The sequence below is a fragment of the Dreissena polymorpha genome, chromosome 2 (genome assembly GCF_020536995.1).
Source record: "Dreissena polymorpha isolate Duluth1 chromosome 2, UMN_Dpol_1.0, whole genome shotgun sequence".
In the NCBI taxonomy this organism is placed as follows: Eukaryota; Metazoa; Mollusca; class Bivalvia; order Myida; family Dreissenidae; genus Dreissena; species Dreissena polymorpha.
In genome coordinates this window covers 11750678-11768081 of record NC_068356.1, presented here as the reverse complement: position 1 = coordinate 11768081, position 17404 = coordinate 11750678, and the positions used below count along the sequence as shown (strand labels likewise).

Below are 17404 nucleotides of genomic sequence, written 5' to 3'. Positions count from 1 at the left end.
TGGGACACTTTCGGCATAATCAGAATTTTTTTTTTATAAGACAAGGCTTCCTTTAAACAATAAAAAACTCCAGAAAAGCGGAAATTGTCGTCCCTGATAAGCCTGTGTGGACTTCACAGGCTTATCTAAAATGACACTTTATGCACATGCATTAAGACCTATTTTCTTAAAGTGCTGGAATGAAAATATGTAAATTGTGTCTATTGACAATTATGATATTATCATTATAACATTAATTGAGAACTTTTTTTATTTTACAGTATTTATTTTTTGGACCCACCTCTCTGCTATGTGCTGTTTTCTCCTCCTCCATCTGCCTGTTGAACTCCTTGGCCTGGCGTTCTCGGGCCTGCTTGGACTTGTTGAGGTCGGCCTCAACCTTCGCCATCTGCTGCTTCATGTCGTCATAGATACGCGTCTGGTTCTTCTCCACCTGGTCCTTGAAGGCAGACAGCGCTTTCTCAGCTTCCTCAGCCTGATAACGGTTCTTCTCAGACAGACGCTTGATCTCATCTTCACGGTCCCTGAAATCAGGTGCTATAGCTGATTACCTTGATACAAGATATGGGCCTTACCTCAATGTCATTAAAATGAAACATAATGCTCTGTAAAAAATAAGACTTATAAGTATCTTGACTATCATACAGGGGTATACAATAATTATGTAAGTGGACATAATCCAGACTGCATGGAGTAGCGATCCACTTTATTTGAAATATAACAGTTTACATTTTTAGTTATCGAAACAGCCATGCAGTTAGGTTACCTTGTCTATTGGCTCATTTTGTAATAAGCCTCCATCTATCAAGTTACCTGGTTAAAAAGCTTTCATAAGAAATTGTATACATTTTTTAAAATATCTATTTGGGCCGTGCTCTGTGTAAAAAGGTGTTTAATGCATGTGCATAAAGTGTCGTCCTAGATTAGGGACAACACTTTCTGCGTTAATGATATTTTTAGTTTAAAGAAAGTCCCTTCTTATCAAAAATCCAGTTTAGGCGGAAAGTGTTGTTCCTGATTAGCCTGTGCCGACTGCAAAGGCTACTCTGGGATGTCACTTTACGCACATGCATTAAACCCCCTTTTCTCAGAGCGTGACCCATTTATATTATCAAATCAGATATTGCCATTCGTTCCATATGACCGTCCAATATTTTACCATAGTGGAGGCATCTGCGACAAATAAATTCCATATTAGACAGGCCAAGTTTAAACAACATTTCCAATAATTTCCGAGTCAATTAAATGAAAAATTGATAGTATCTAAATAATGTTGACACTAGATCTTTTGCTAACCCTCAATAATCGTTGTTAAAAAATATATGCCACGTATAAATTATTTAAATACCATCATAAGTATTCTCTGAAGGCTTTTTTCTTAAAAAACTTTGTTTACTGCAATAGTCACACATCATATAATGAACTTAACATTGCATGTCTTTTGTGGAATTTGGGTTGTAATTTATAATCATTGAACATAAATTATGCAAATAGCTAATAGATTATTATAAGTATATAATAAACAGATGAATTAAAAGCATTGTGTACAATGCTGTGATGTATTTCTACTTGCACATAACAGGCATAATATCATTAGACTTCCCTGAACACTCATCCAATATAGTATGTCAGCTGTGTACTCGCTTAAATATATCAGGCCTTGTACATAACGCTACACTGATGACATGGACACTTAATAATATGTTGCCTATGACAAGAGGGCCATGATTGCCCTGAAATGCTCAACTGAGCTCAAGGTACACAAATGATCAAAGAGTTTACAAGGTGACCTGCTTTTTCTTACCACACTTGACCCAGATTCTAACATGGCCTTGATATTGTTAAGATAAACGGTCAAAATGTGTTTCACAAAGATTTGAGTCATACATGAGGCATTCTGACAGAGTATAATATGATGTTTTTTCTAAGATTTGAATAGGTTACCTCATATTTGGACACACTTGACCCAGAATCAAACACGTCCTAAATTTAGTCAAGATAAACATTCTGACCATGTTTCAACAAGGATGAGTCATTAATGTGGCTTCGAGTGTGAAAACAAAGTTCTTATAAGATTTGAACTGTTGATCACTTTTGGGACATATGCAACCCAAATTCAAAATCAGCCTAGATTTTCATTCTGTCCAGGTTTCATCAAGAATGTGTCATAAATGTATCCTCTTGTGATGCAAAAAAGGTTTTCCTAACCGTGACCTAGTTTTGGACACACACAACCAAGATTGAAACTCAACCAAGATATTGTCAAGATTAACACTCTGGCATGAGTGTTGTCAAAGTTTTTCAAGATTGAGGAGGTGACCTAGTTTTTGACGCACATGACCCAGATTCAAACTCGACCTAGATATTGTCAAGATAAACATTCTGACCAAGTTTCAAATAGATTGGGTTATAAATGTGGCCTTTATAGTGATTACAAGAGATGTGTTTGTCAGAAACACAATGCCCCCTACTGCGCCGCATTGAAATAAAATTTCTATTTATCATTTGGCAGGTATAGAAAATAGAAATCATCTCCCTTTAAAGGTTATTACTTCCCTTGAATTTTGTCCAATCCAACGGGGGGAGGGGGGTGGGGGTGGAGGGGGGTGGGGGGTGGAGGGGGGAGGGGGGGGTCTCACAGTCAATTATGACCATGTCAGACATCACTGACAACCAAGGCCTGTGGTTTAAAAGAGATCATAGCAAGAGTTGATCATGTTTCTATGGACATAAGTCCACAGGTATGTAATGAACTTCAAAGAAATTATAATTATATCATTTAAAAAAAATAAATTAACAAATAAATCATTTGGGTTATAAATGATCAAAATAATAAATCTGTACAGTAACTGTGAAAAGAACTTCAATTCTTGGTAAGGAAATATATAATATGAGATTTATAATTATATAAATTACTTCCCTTGAAAATAATTGTCTGTAACAAATCTCTATTTTTAGTAGCAAATAATTAAAAGCCACTACCGTGACTGTAGACCACTCAAAATGTGCAGCTCCATGAGATACACAAGCATGCCAAATATATAAAGTGGCTATGTTCAATATTGAATAATTTTCTCCCTTTTTAAAGCTTATTACTTCCCTTAAATCTGTATTTTTTACCGTAGACCGTAAAGGATGACCTTGACCTTGACCTTTTACCACAATGTGTTTGTCAGAAACACAATGCCGCCTACTGTGCCGCTTTGATTTATTTAACAAAAATATATACGTGGGCAGGTCAGATAACTATGTCGATTTAAAGCTTATTACTTCCCTTGACTTTGTTTTTTGCACCCTAGACCTTGAAGAATGATGTTCACCTTGAAATTTTACCACTCAAAATGTGCAGCTCCATGAGATACACATGCGTGCCAAATATCAAGGTGCTATCTTCAATATTTAAAAAGTTATGGCAAATGTTAAGGTTTTAGCACGACGCCTGCAGCGGACGGCAGACGGCGGACGGCAACAGCCTCTCTAAAAATTAGCCTAAAAACTCAGCCTACATATTGTCAAGATAAATATACGGAAAAAAATTCACCAAGATTGGGTCATAAATGTGATGTCTAGTTTGAAAGTTTTGACCTTTTTTGGACACACATGATCTAGATTCAAACCTGGCTAAATATTTTGAAGATATATTTCATCAAGAGACAAATGTGGCATAGACTGCCAACAATAGCCTACCTAAAGCACTTTGTGCACAGGTGAGTTAAAAACTGAATAAGAGATTAAGACTGAACTGAAGATGTTCTAAAACCAAGAAGCAAACACAAGCCTACCTGACAATCTGTTCAAGACTTTTGACCTTCTTCTGCATGTCCTGATCCAGCTGGTCTATCTCCTTCTTGGCTGCAGACAGCTGCAAACAGGCAATACACATATGTATATCAGATTTACTTAATGCGTAAATATACTGGTATTTTTTTCCTTTATCATCCTTGAATGCAGGATTGCTCCTGCTAAAAAACCAGCACAATTGGGTGCTTCCAGCTTGTTTCACCTGACATGAGAACTTGGTTGTTGGTCACCACATCGGACATTGGGTGGTTTCTTTTGGGTGCTCTACTCAACCTCCGCACCACAAGACCACAACAACATTAAATATCTTTAAGCAATTTTTTGTTGCACCATAAATTTAACATTTGTCCAAACTTACCTGAGTCTAGTAAGTTAATTAGGTATGAATGCTATGACAATCTGGGTCCTCACATTATGCATCTTCTGGTGTGGAAGGACCTCATAAACTTTGACATGCATAAACACTCACATTTTCATCTTTTATAAACCATGTATGCAAGATTGTTTTTGATTTTTTTGTTGCATGTATGCAAGATTTGTCGAAGTTATAAATTGGAGCAACAGGGTTATACCAACTAGTAGGAATGCATGTTAATATCATTTATTTGAATCATTAGTTCCTGAGAAAGAAAGTACCAGAAGAATGGATAAATTCTTCATGGGAGAGAATTTCATAAAAAGGTTACCTGGTTGGCTGTGTGTCTTTAAGGAAAAAAGTGGATAACATATGCCCAATCATTCTCAGATCTAATGAGCATAATAATAACTCCTGAATTAGCACCGTTGAATTGGTGATTAAATGGCTAAACAATGCAGTCCTTTCAGCAACCTATTTTGATCTCTGTTGCAGTAATAGAAAATAGATAATCTTCATAAAAAGATAATTTAAAGTGATTCTTAGTTTCACTTTTACTCACTGTGGTAATGTAGTGCAAGAGTATATTTTATAACCAAACAATTTGAAAAACAAACAACTTGTTGTTTTTAATGTCTCTAAATTTGCCATGATAATAGACATTGTCAAACAGCTATTTTTGTCAACTTAATCCAAAACAACAAATTATTATTAACAAAAACAAAAAGGTTGTCAAATTATGTTCAAAATATATTTCATACAAAATCTATGTGTTAAATTCAAGTGAAATGTCCAGTTCCCTTGACTATTCTCTAATTGCTTATACCCATGACATAAGCCTTGGTGTTTTTTTATTATTTGATAAGCTGCATCATCAGTTCTCATTTGGAAAATATTTGAATTAAAAATTCTTTAGCTTTATAAAAAGAACTTACAATCAGCTTATCCAGTGTTGTTGGTAACATTGCATCAGTTTCAACTCCAGTTCACTGTTCAATCACAAACGTTGAACAAATGAATGTTTCTAAGACCTAAGACTCTACAGGCGAAAACATGCTTATCTGATTTATAGCTGTTAAACCAAGTTGACTTTTGATTCTCGTTATCGTACAATCCACATTAAGCTGTCGGATATCCATCACACATGCTTGGGAGTTATTATGTTTGCCTACAGTAGTCTTAGGACTCAAGTACCATCCTTGTATTGTGTACCCAGCAAACATTATGGCTTTACTATGAGCTGATAAACAAGTATCAATAATCTTCCTCAGCAAACAAGCATGATCCCTTATGAAATACAGCAAAAGTCATTTACCATCATATCTTATTGCGATGATCTTATAAATTAAAAAAAAAATCAAAGAAGATAAGCTTCAAAGGCTTAAAACAATAAAACACAACTGATACATAAAATATTGGAATTTATATCACACTGAACAGGCATGCAACAATATTTTCATACGAACATATATCACATTTAAGAAAAGGCAGATAAGCTCAAGTTACAGTACAACATCTCTAAACAAGAAGGCGATAATGGTCCTAAATCGCTCACCTGAGTAACAGGGGAACATTAACTGACCTTATTGTTTGCCTTTTGCTCTGTGATCCAGTTTGAAATGAGACTATGTTATATATTAACATGTGTGCATAGGGTATCGATGCCCCCCACATTCCACTTTTGTGCCATTTGATCAAGATTCAAAATTGGCCTAGATATTGTCAATATGAACATTCTGATCAAGTTTCATCAATACTGAGTCATAAATGAGGCCTCTAGAGTTGTAACATACTTTTATAAGTATACCTCACTTTTATTCACAATGCTAAACTTCCATAGGCCATCGTGACATAGAGGATATTTGTTCATGTCAGTGTAAGATCGTTTGTTATTTCACGAGTGATCATAGAAAATATATTTTCACAAGTGGGGCAGCCACGAGTGAAAATATTATTTTTCTATGATCACGACTGAAATAACAAACGATCTTACACTGACATGAACACATTTTATGTTTCTTTTATGCCCCTTTTTCAAGAAAATAATTAACAGCTGCTTCCCTTTCGCTGAAAAGTTACTCTTTCTCAGAGTTTCCCTGTGGTGTGCCTCAATACATTTCAAAACACAAAGTGACATCATTAGTGTGACAAAATGATGTCATTATACCACCGAAATTCTCCAGTTAAACTCTTTTACAATGTAAATAAACGGTAAAAAGCATTAAAAAAAATTTTTGGATTCGGTGGAATGTCGATTTTAATTCACTAGTGATCATAGGAAATATACATAATTATACTTAATTATTTATGATAATCTAAGAATAGAAAAAGGAGTTCCGAAAATGTGTTCTTTTCACGGGTGAAAAGAACAATTTGTTTATTTTCACTGCTGTTATTTCACTGCAGAAATGTCATATTTTATCATTAGGTATAAAAGAAATAGAAATACTGTCAGACCCAGCAGGAAAAAATTTACTGTCCAAAAAATACAGTCGCCCGCTACATTAGCAATCACATGTGGAATTACTGTGAAATGATGTCATTTTGTTGACAAAATGACGTCATTATTTCAGCGAAATTCTCCAATTAAGCTCATGTTAATTCACTCCTGATCGCATAAGTTGTTCATGTTTGAACAGTTTTTGCGGTATAATAAAATAAATATTACATGTCTGACAGGGTGAAAGTAAATTTGTCAACTTTCGGAAAAATACTGTCAACCGCGGCTTCGACAGTATTTCCTCAAGTTGACAAATTTACTGTCACCCTGTCAGACATGTTATATTTATATACTAAGATCTGACTCAGTTAGCAAGTTTTTTATGCCCATTGACCCACATTAACTTGATATTGTCAAGATAAACTTTCCAACCAAGTTTCATAAAGACTGGGCAAAAGATATATTTCCCAAGTGCAAACAAGCAAAATGTTAATTCTGCACAACACACAAAATACGAACTCCAAATCATTGTTAATTTTACCATGAACAATCACAAATCAAACATGCTATCAAGATTAACAGAATTCCAACTTATTTTTAACCATCAACAATGAAACATCAACCATTATTTCTACCCGTGATATTGACGTACCTGTTTCTCGTGCAGTGTCTCCTGGTGGTACTTGTCCTGTTTGTGCACCTGCTCCAGCTCCCGTACCTGTCGCTGCCTCTGCTCCTCCGCGTCCTTGAGTGTGCGCTTCAACGAGTCTATGTGACCCTCCAGCTCTGAGATAGACTCTGAGGACTGCAAAACCATACCAACCAATAGCTGTATCGCTGGTGATGCACAATGGATATTGACCAGAACAAGAATTGATTGATAATGAAATTGATTGATGATGATGTCTTTAGTAAATTGAGAAAAATGCCATGTAAATACAAGAGATTGCCAAGCAATATTGTCCCCTACCGATGAAACTCCACCATTGTCAAAAAAAAATGTTTTTTTTTATTTGTTGCCATAGCAACCAGAATTCTTGACGTAGAAACAAAATGAAAAGACATGCATAATCTCCATATTGCCATCTATCCATGTTTCAAGTTTCATGAAAAAATAAATAAAATAATTTAAAGTTATCGCAGGATCCAGAAAAGTGTGACAGACAGACTGACTGACAGACTGACTGACAGACAGACAGACAGAGCGCAAACCATTAGTTTCACCGGTAGGGCACAATAATGATTCAGTACAAACGTATAAAAATGCGCATTTACTGATTAGGGTAAGGTCCCACTGTTTTCCTATGGAGATATAGTTCTTATTTTGTTAGTGCCTAGTACATCGCCTTCACTCATATTAGGCTTTATAGTATCTGCATATCATTGAAGTATGTAAGTTCTTTTTGCAGCACTTATGAATGGCATTGAAAAGGGTTTAAGCGAATTAATGTTCTTTTCAAGTGTGTTGTATGTCAAATTTACATCACAGATTTTAATATTTTGTAAACATGTGTCCATAGGACACACGTGCACCCACATTCCACTTATGTCGCAAAACTACTAAAGTCAATAACGAGCTTTTACATGACCAGACTTTTGATATATAAGTTTCACCTTGACTTTTGACATAGTGATATGGTAGATACACTGGACACAGGGCCCACATAGTGGTCAGTTAATTTAAAACTTTATGATGAATGACAACAATAATGTCCGAACAAGCTGTTATATGGCTAACTTTGACCTTGGACCCCTAACTGTGACCTCAACCTACGGGCAGGTAGCAAAAGTTTCACGTTGTCTTATGAAATGTAACAATATTTTCAAAGTTAACTTTAAAAATCCATCAACTTATGGCAAAGTTATTGCTGATAAAGAAAGTTTTAAGCTGTTTTATATCCAAAATTGACATTTAAATTTAAAGCGTTACCTTTTTACAATTGAGGTAAGGAAACAAGTGTCACATGCAACATGTCTTTTCATGATGGTAAACATTTGTTCTTTTAAAATCCATCAGCATATGTCACATTTATGTCCGAGAAAGGAATTTTCAGACTGACATCCGGACGGTCATAAATCCAAAGTGCCCGCTGTGATTTGGATGGTCATTTTGCTTGGCCTCCATTTTTGCTAATTGTCATTTTTAGAAAATTTGGTAAAAAGTCAGATGAAAACTGTTGGAGAACGCAAATCAAAAAGTGTGAAGGTGCTAACTGACAGTGTGGAAACTATGTCGCTCCCTTGGGAGGTATAAACAATCAACGAGGTTTACTTTATGGAAAAAAGCTTCCAACAACACTTATAATATTTTCTAAAACAAATAATAGTCATACAGTACATAATAAATAAGCTTTTTCATTAGGAAAAGTTACAAAATGATTTTAAGTTATCTTTTAAAATTTATCTTGATTTGATGTCATTAACTGAATTTTAAAAATCTGACGTGATTACTACATATTCTGTTTCATGCATACATACTGAGACACAAACTACAAGATATTGTGCAACCTGTCTATTCTCTTTGCAATAACAAACACATGCAACAACAACAACAATCACTTCATATTACAGCATGCAGTCTGGTGCAGCAAAGGTACACATCTGAATAAATTTCATATGTCCCCTAAACAATAAATAATGGTACATACACTTCAACACCGATATTTCGAACACCAATAATCCGAAGTAACCGTTATTTTGAAGTATTTTTCGGGTCCCGATTTTGGTTCTTCTTTGTTTAATGTAAAATTTCATTGTTAATCCGAACTTCGTTAAATCGAAGAAATCGTTAATTCGAAGTGATTCTGTCGGTCCCAATACTATAATTCGCACCTAATTATCAATCTTTAATCCGAAGTCGAAACTGCAAAAATACTGAGCGTAATTTCACACCTTTGTCGTGGCGCGTCAAAAGCCGATAATAACACCTTTGTCGTCTGCGCGAACGCCGGTGTTCAGAGAGACATCGCGTATTATTTCAAAAAGTGTTATTTGATTTCTGAAAATGTATTGATATGTATGTATGTCTGATAATTCGTGCTTTTCGTTATTTTTTATATGTTCTGTAATTAGAGAAACATAAAAACAAGAAAAAGAATCGTTTTATTCCTCTGTTTGTTACAAGTAGAAATCTATTGTTATTTGACTAGTTTACGTTTTTAAGTAAGCGTTTAACCGAACCATGCGAATTCCACAACATTTTATATTTACAGAATCAAAGAAGTCTTTTGTCAAATGTTTATTTTGAATTATCGTTAATCCAAAGTTTTTTTAACGGTCCCGATGACTTCGAAATAACGGTGTTGAAGTGTACTTCATAATTTAACAAATACCCTTAAAACAAAAAAATGCAGGAAAATCATTTAACAAATAAATGTAGTTGCAAATAAAGTTTAATAGACAAATGGTTGACTTAAATTTAATTCTATTTTATTAAGAGTTGATATAATAATATGGAAAAACAAGTTTGCTTCTATTTTCCACTGTAAGACCATCACCATATTTAAGAATATTCCACAAACTGAGTCCCCAAACTAACTACATAGAAGAAACAAGAGGTGTTTGTTAAACATATGAGCCTCCCTCACTTGTAGTCATGTTGTCACTATGTTTTTACAATTAGTAAGAGACTTTAATATTCTATGCCCTTTTAAATGAGGCCTTTAGGCAAGCACACATTTGATGTTAAGAACCACATTTGATAAATCAGCAATAATTATTATCATCCAATATAAAATTCTCGATTTCCACTTCAAGTTTAAAAAGATAACCGAACTTGTGATTTGTTTATCAAAAAACTACAAATTAAGAATTTAAATGAATAAATTGCAGACCTCAAACATGTATCAACCATGAAATAAAATGAAATACTGATTTTGAGTTTAACAAATAATTAAAAAATAAATAAAAGAAAAACAGATAATTCACCAAAACAGGCATGAAAATTAACACGAGAATCTGTCATAATAATTATGTTCATGACACAGGCAATTATATTTTCAATGACACGTGTGTTAGTTAAAGATAAAAATGAATAAATAAATCATTAATATACCCCTCAATCTGATGGATTTATTATTTTTGAATATTAAAATGTGTATAGGGAATGGGAATAAATAAAAGAGGACCAGCATTTTGAATTGTTACTGACACTGTACCACTCTTTAGGCAAAATTGCAACATGATATTCGATAAATCTGTTCAACTTACACCTGAATATAATGTTTTTAAATAAATATTAAAGAAAATAACAGACCAATGAATAAACATTTTCACAAACACATCTGCAATAGTAGCCTGGTATTGAGTTGTTAAGTGTTAATTGCATATGGCATGAAACTTAATCATAAGTGTTAGATTAAAAATAAACAAGAGATGTGTTTGTAAGAAACACAATGCCCCCTACTGCGCTGTTTGAAACCATATATTTGACCTTTGACCTTGAAGGATGACCTTGACCTTGACATTTCACCACTCAAAATGTGCAGTTCAATGAGATAGACATGCGTGCCAAATATCAAGTTGCTATCTTCAATATTGCAAAAGTTATGACCAAGGTTAAAGTTTTGTGACAGACACACAGAATGACAGACAGACAGGCAAAAAACAATATACCACAGATCATTTGATCTCGGGGCATAAAAATAAAATAAATTAAATATGTTACAGAAAAAAAAAATTATCTACCAAATTAAACATCCATGAATCAGGGCAGATTCAATTCAACTTATGACCCTGAGTAGAAGAAAACTTGATGACATTCCATTCTAGTTTTTATATTTTTGTTCAGTCGTTTTCTTTCACATTAACTTCTTCGATAATAAGAATCTTGTGCCATGGAGATTGCACAAGTTCCTTATCAGTACAGTGTTTGCTATCTACATGTTAAATCTATAGTGTTACCTTAGAATACTTCCCCTGTGCGGTACAACCATGCAGTTAAGATCACATAATACAAGCATACACATATGAGGCATTTTGTGGGAAAACAGGTTAATTGCAAGTGTGCAATGTATCATAATGGATCATCATGCGTTATCCGCAAAAAAAACTTTTGTAGAACATAACTTTTTGTCAACAGGAGCTTATTGATTTTTGATACTGCAAGGTGGACAGTTCTTTCCCATAGCAACCTTGACCTACTGCACAGGTATATTCAGGATGACCATTTTTGTAGAAGCATTAGGACTGGTTTTCCCACCACATGCCTTGTATACACATCTATTCATACAACAAAAAAACAAAATATATATAGGTATCTGTTTTGTGCACTTAATTCATTGTGTATGTTTTTTAACATAAATTAAGGAATTTTTAAAATTTATAGTATTAAAACAGATTGTAATGTTAAATAATTTTTGTTTTTGATATTCTATGATCGTACAGTGCTGTTTTTTTTACAAATGAGCTGCATCATTCCAGACTGGTCTAATGCCATGTGGCCAGCATAGCTCGAGACCAGTCTGTGTCTGTGTGCTGTCTGGTCAGGAGCTCCTTTTTTAGTTATAAGAACACAAACCTTGCATAAATTAACAGTCAATAGCAAATGCGCAGGCTGATCTGGAGCTACGCTGGCCATGGCATAAGACTCATTTTCGCATGATGCGGATCAAATGAAAAATACTGCGATGTTCAATCAAAAAGTAATGATAGTAACAGTATCATGACGTCTATGTTTTGTGACTGCAAGACAGCACATTTGTTAGTGTCAATAATTTATTGTACTTAATGTACACATACTCCATCTATAGTCTTTAGAATTGGAGAGTATACTGGTGATGTACACATGCAGTAGTGCAGACATGTCCTTCTATAAATGTATGTGCTGTATCCTTATATGTACTACAAAACAAAGATGTTGTTAGTCTAATTCAAAACAATGTTAATGCCCCCCCCCCCCCCACAAAAAAACAAAAAACAAAACAACAACAACAAAAAAAACAACCACACCATCTAATACTACCCAGAGCTATTCACACGTCAATAAAGTTGCCAACAACAACCAAGTACAACCAAGTAAGAGCTCAATCAGCCTGTTGCCAAATTAGACAATAACCCTCCACTGAGTACATATTCATATTACAAAGAGGTTCCCTGTTCGTCCTCTATTACATTTTTCATTCAATCTTTTCCCCCAATATAGCTCACAAACATTAACATGACACTCTATTGGCATAAAATTACTTCCTCTAAATGTAGAAAAACAAACTAACATCTTATTTGTTAATACATTCACAAACAATGGCCAATACAATGTCATAGTAAGTGACCAGCCTGATGCCCACACTACAACCCCACAGCCTACAGTAACCATGGTAGCCCCTATTATACCACAACTACAGCTCCACAGCCTACAGAAACCATGGTAGCCCCCATTTGTACCACAACTACAACCCCACAGCCTAAAGTAACCATGGCAGCACCCATTGTACCACCACTACAACCCCACAGCCTATGGTAACCATGGTAGCCCTTATTGTACCACCACTACAGCCCAACCCCACAGCCTATAGTAACCATGGTAGCCACGCTTGTTCCACCACTACAACCCCACAGCAAAAAGTAACCACGGAGGCCCCCATTGTACCACCACTACAACTCCACAGCCTATAGTAACCATGCTAGTCCCCATTGTACCACCACTACAACTCCACAGCCTATAGTAAACATGCTAGCCCCCATAGTACCACCACTACAACTCCACAGACTATAGTAACCATGCTAGCCCCCATTGTACCACCACTACAACTCCACAGCCTAAAGTAAACATGAAGGCCCCAAATTGTACCACCACTACAACTCCACAGCCTATAGTAAACATGCTAGCCCCCATTGTACCACCACTACAACTCCACAGACTATAGTAACCATGCTAGCCCCCATTGTACCACCACTACAACCCAACAGTCTACAGTAACCATGCTAGCCCCCATTGTACCACCACTACAACTCCACAGCCTACATAAACCATGGTAGTCCCATTATACCACCACTACAACTCCACAGCCTATAGTAAACATGCTAGCCCCCATTGTACCACCACTACAACTCCACAGCCTACATAAACCATGGTAGTCCCATTATACCACCACTACAACTCCACAGCCTATAGTAAACATGCTAGCCCCCATTGTACCACCACTACAACTCCACAGCCTACATAAACCATGGTAGTCCCATTATACCACCACTACAACCCCACAGTCTATAGTTACCAAGGTAGCCCCCATAGTACCACCACTAAAACCCAACAGCCTATAGTAACCACAGCAGCACCAATTGTACCATCACTACCACCCCACAGTCTATAGTAACCATGGTATACCCCTTTGTTCCACCACTACAACCCAACAGCCTATAGTTACCATGGTAGCCCCCATTGTACAAACACTACAACCCCACAACCTATAGTAACCATAACAGCCCCCAATGTACCACCACTAAAACCCCACAGCCTATAGTAACCATGGCAATCCCAATTGTACCACCACTACAACTCCACAGGCTACAGTAACCATGGTAGCCCCAAATTGTACCACCACTACAACCCCACAGCCTATAGTAACCACAGAAGCCCCCATTGTACCACCACTACAACCCCACAGCCTATAGTAACCATGGTAGTCCCAATTGTACCACCACTACAACCCCACAGCCTATAGAAACCATGGTAGCCCCAAATTGTACCACCACTACAACCCCACAGCCTATACTAACCATGGTAGTCCCAATTGTACCACCACTACAACCCCACAGCCTACAGTAACCATGGTAGCCCCAAATTGTACCACCACTACAACCCCACAGCCTATTGTAACCACAGCAGCCCCCATTGTACCACCACTGCAACTCCACAGCCTAATGTAACCACAGCAGCCTCCATGCATACCTTGGTTTGCGCCATGTTGTGTTCCTGCTTGAGGAACTCTATGTTGGACTCTGTCTTGCGCTGCAGTGACCTCAGATCCTGATCATGTTGCTCCAAGGATCTTTGGTGGTCTTGCTCCATTGTCAACATCCTGTGGCATTGAACACAATTATGCAGGCTACATTATACACAGTAAAATTTGCTGTGGCGGGGGTGGAGGGGTTATATTGTATAAGCCTGATGAAATGGTCCAAGCAGATTGATAGCACTACATTCTATGTTATGATCAGGATTCCTACGTCTAAACATTCATTTTTGTTACCAGAAAACAACTGAAAACAGTAAACCATCCTATTAAAATACACTTCACTTCATTTTTTTTTTATTTTAGGTGTTTTTTTGGGGGTGTACAACTTTTCACAATTCAGTATTGTTTTGGGAGTACATACAGTTCTGTACTTGTCAGGCATGGAGCTCTGTTCCTTGTATGCATTCCACAAACTCCTGACAATATTTAGATCAAGTTATAGACAACAATGCCCTAGCTTACTTGTCTTGCTGAGTGCGCAGCTCTGACTTGAAGCGCTCAATTCTCGACTCAGCCTCTGATTTCTCCTTTTCCAGATGATTACGAGACTTTTTCACGTTTTCAGTCTCATTGACAAGTTGCTGTACTCGCGATTCCAGTTCCTTGATGACATTTTGCTACAAAAAAACAACACAATTTCAATCAATTGAATCTGCATATCATGCTTGCATATCTAAAATAGATGTCCAGTATATAGAGATTATTGCAATTTGTTCACAATTACAAACTAAAAGACTATACTGGAGGAAAATTAAATGCATAAATACCAAACAATAAATTAACAGTATTCCTACAATAAACAATAAAAAAAGAAAATCAAAATGTTCTGTGCATTTATTAAATACTGCATGTGGTAGGCATGTCTCACAGTGGCGGTAGTCTGGTGGCTGTACTCCTTCTCCATTTTCTGCAGCCTGGCGTTCGTATCGTCCAGTATCTCCTGGATGTTCTTTGTGTGCTGCTTCTGCATCTCAAACTTCTCCTGCTCAAACTCAGACACAATGTCATTGATCTGAAATATGCAAGGTGTTCATTCTTCAGCTAAGTACCCTAATGAGCCCTGTTCTCAGAAAATTGGGCTAAATGCATGTGCATAACATGTTGTCGCAGTTTGGCCTGTGCAGTCCGCACAGGATAATAAGGGACACAGCTTTCCAATTTATAGAAATTTGTTTAAAGAAAGTCTCTTCTAAACAAACATTTATTCTACGCGGAAAATGTTGTCCCTGATTAGCCTGTGCACATGCATTAAGGCCAGTCTTGTCAGAACGTGACTCAAACACACAAATGGGTACTCTTTTGCATATGAGCCTGGCTACAGGACCAATTCTCATAACATTACACACATATTATCAACAGCTTTGTTTTAAGGGACTAACTGCTTCTTTAGTTAGATAGTCTGGTGAATTACAAAGGTCACGATATAACAAAAACATAACATTCTTAATTGGTATTTACTTTAAAAGTTGCTTCACTAAAGAAGACACTTATGAACTTAAGCGATTACTATAATAATTGTTTTTATGTGAAATCTTAAACTGCATCCAACATTACCACATTTCACCTCAGTATAACCAAGTAGTTATTTTACTATAGCTGAGATCTAGTAATAACCAATACATGAAAGCTACACCTCGGTGTGACCAGCATAGCCTACCTTCTTCTCAAACTCGTGTTTCTTGGTGGTGTTGGTTTCCTCCAGGATGTTCTTCAGCTCTGCTATCTGCCTGTCCTTGGTCTCCTGAATGTGCTGGCTCTCCTTCAGCACACTGCCCACTGTAGAGATAGAGGAATACACCATGAACATTGACAACACACTACCCACTGTAGAGATAGCAGAGAATACACTATGAACATTGATAACACACTCCCCACTGTAGAGATAGCAGAAAAATACACCATGAACATTGACACCACGCTACCCACTGTAGAGATAGCAGAGAAATACACCATGAACATTGATAACACACTCCCCACTGTAGAGATAGCAGAGGAATACACCATGAACATTGACACCACACTACCCACTGTAGAGATAGCAGAGGAATACACCATGAACAGTGAAAACACACTGCTCACTGTACAGATAGCAGAGGAATACACCATGAACAGTGACACCACACAACCCATTGTAGAGATAGCAGAGGAATACACCATGAACAGTGACACCACACTGCCCACTGTAGAGATAGCAGAGGAATACAACATGAACAGTGACACCACACTGCCCACTGTAGAGATAGCAGAGGAATACAACATGAACAGTGACAACACACTGCCCACTGTGGAGATATCAGAGGAATACAACATGAACAATGACAACACACTGCCCACTGTAGAGATAGCAGAGGAATACACCATGAACAGTGATAACACACTGCCCACTGTAGAGATAGCAGAGGAATACACCATGAACAGTGACACCACACTACCCACTGTAGAAATAGCAAAGGAATACACCATGAACAGTGACACCACACTACCCACTGTAGAGATAGCAGAGGAATACAACATGAACAGTGACAACACACTGCCCACTGTAGAGATAGCAGAGGAATACACCATGAACAGTGACAACACACTGCCCACTGTGGAGATATCAGAGGAATACACCATGAATATTGACAACACACTACCCACTGTGGAGATAGCAGAGGAATACACCATGAACAGTGACACCACACTACCCACTGTAGAGATAGCAGAGGAATACACCATGAACAGTGACAACACACTGTCCACTGTAGAGATAGCAGAGGAATACACCATGAACAGTGACAACACACTGCCCACTTTGGAGATAGCAGAGGAATACACCATGAACATTGGCAGCACACTACCCACTGTGGAGAT

The 17404-nt window shown here is 36.8% G+C and overlaps 1 protein-coding gene across 4 annotated transcripts in view; it reads right to left on the bottom strand.

Annotated features, from left to right (window-relative positions):
* LOC127865830 (centrosomal protein of 112 kDa-like) overlaps positions 1-17404 on the bottom strand; it is a 57581-nt gene that overhangs the window by 14668 nt on the left and 25509 nt on the right. For all 4 annotated transcript variants that reach the window (XM_052405856.1, XM_052405859.1, XM_052405858.1 and 1 more), the window contains 7 exons: positions 16209-16327; positions 15420-15563; positions 15014-15168; positions 14485-14614; positions 7249-7401; positions 3783-3862; positions 281-524 (listed from right to left, as the gene is read on the bottom strand). In XM_052405856.1, coding sequence (XP_052261816.1) covers positions 281-524; positions 3783-3862; positions 7249-7401; positions 14485-14614; positions 15014-15168; positions 15420-15563; positions 16209-16327 — 1025 coding nt within the window. The remainder of the gene's footprint in view (positions 1-280; positions 525-3782; positions 3863-7248; positions 7402-14484; positions 14615-15013; positions 15169-15419; positions 15564-16208; positions 16328-17404) is intronic.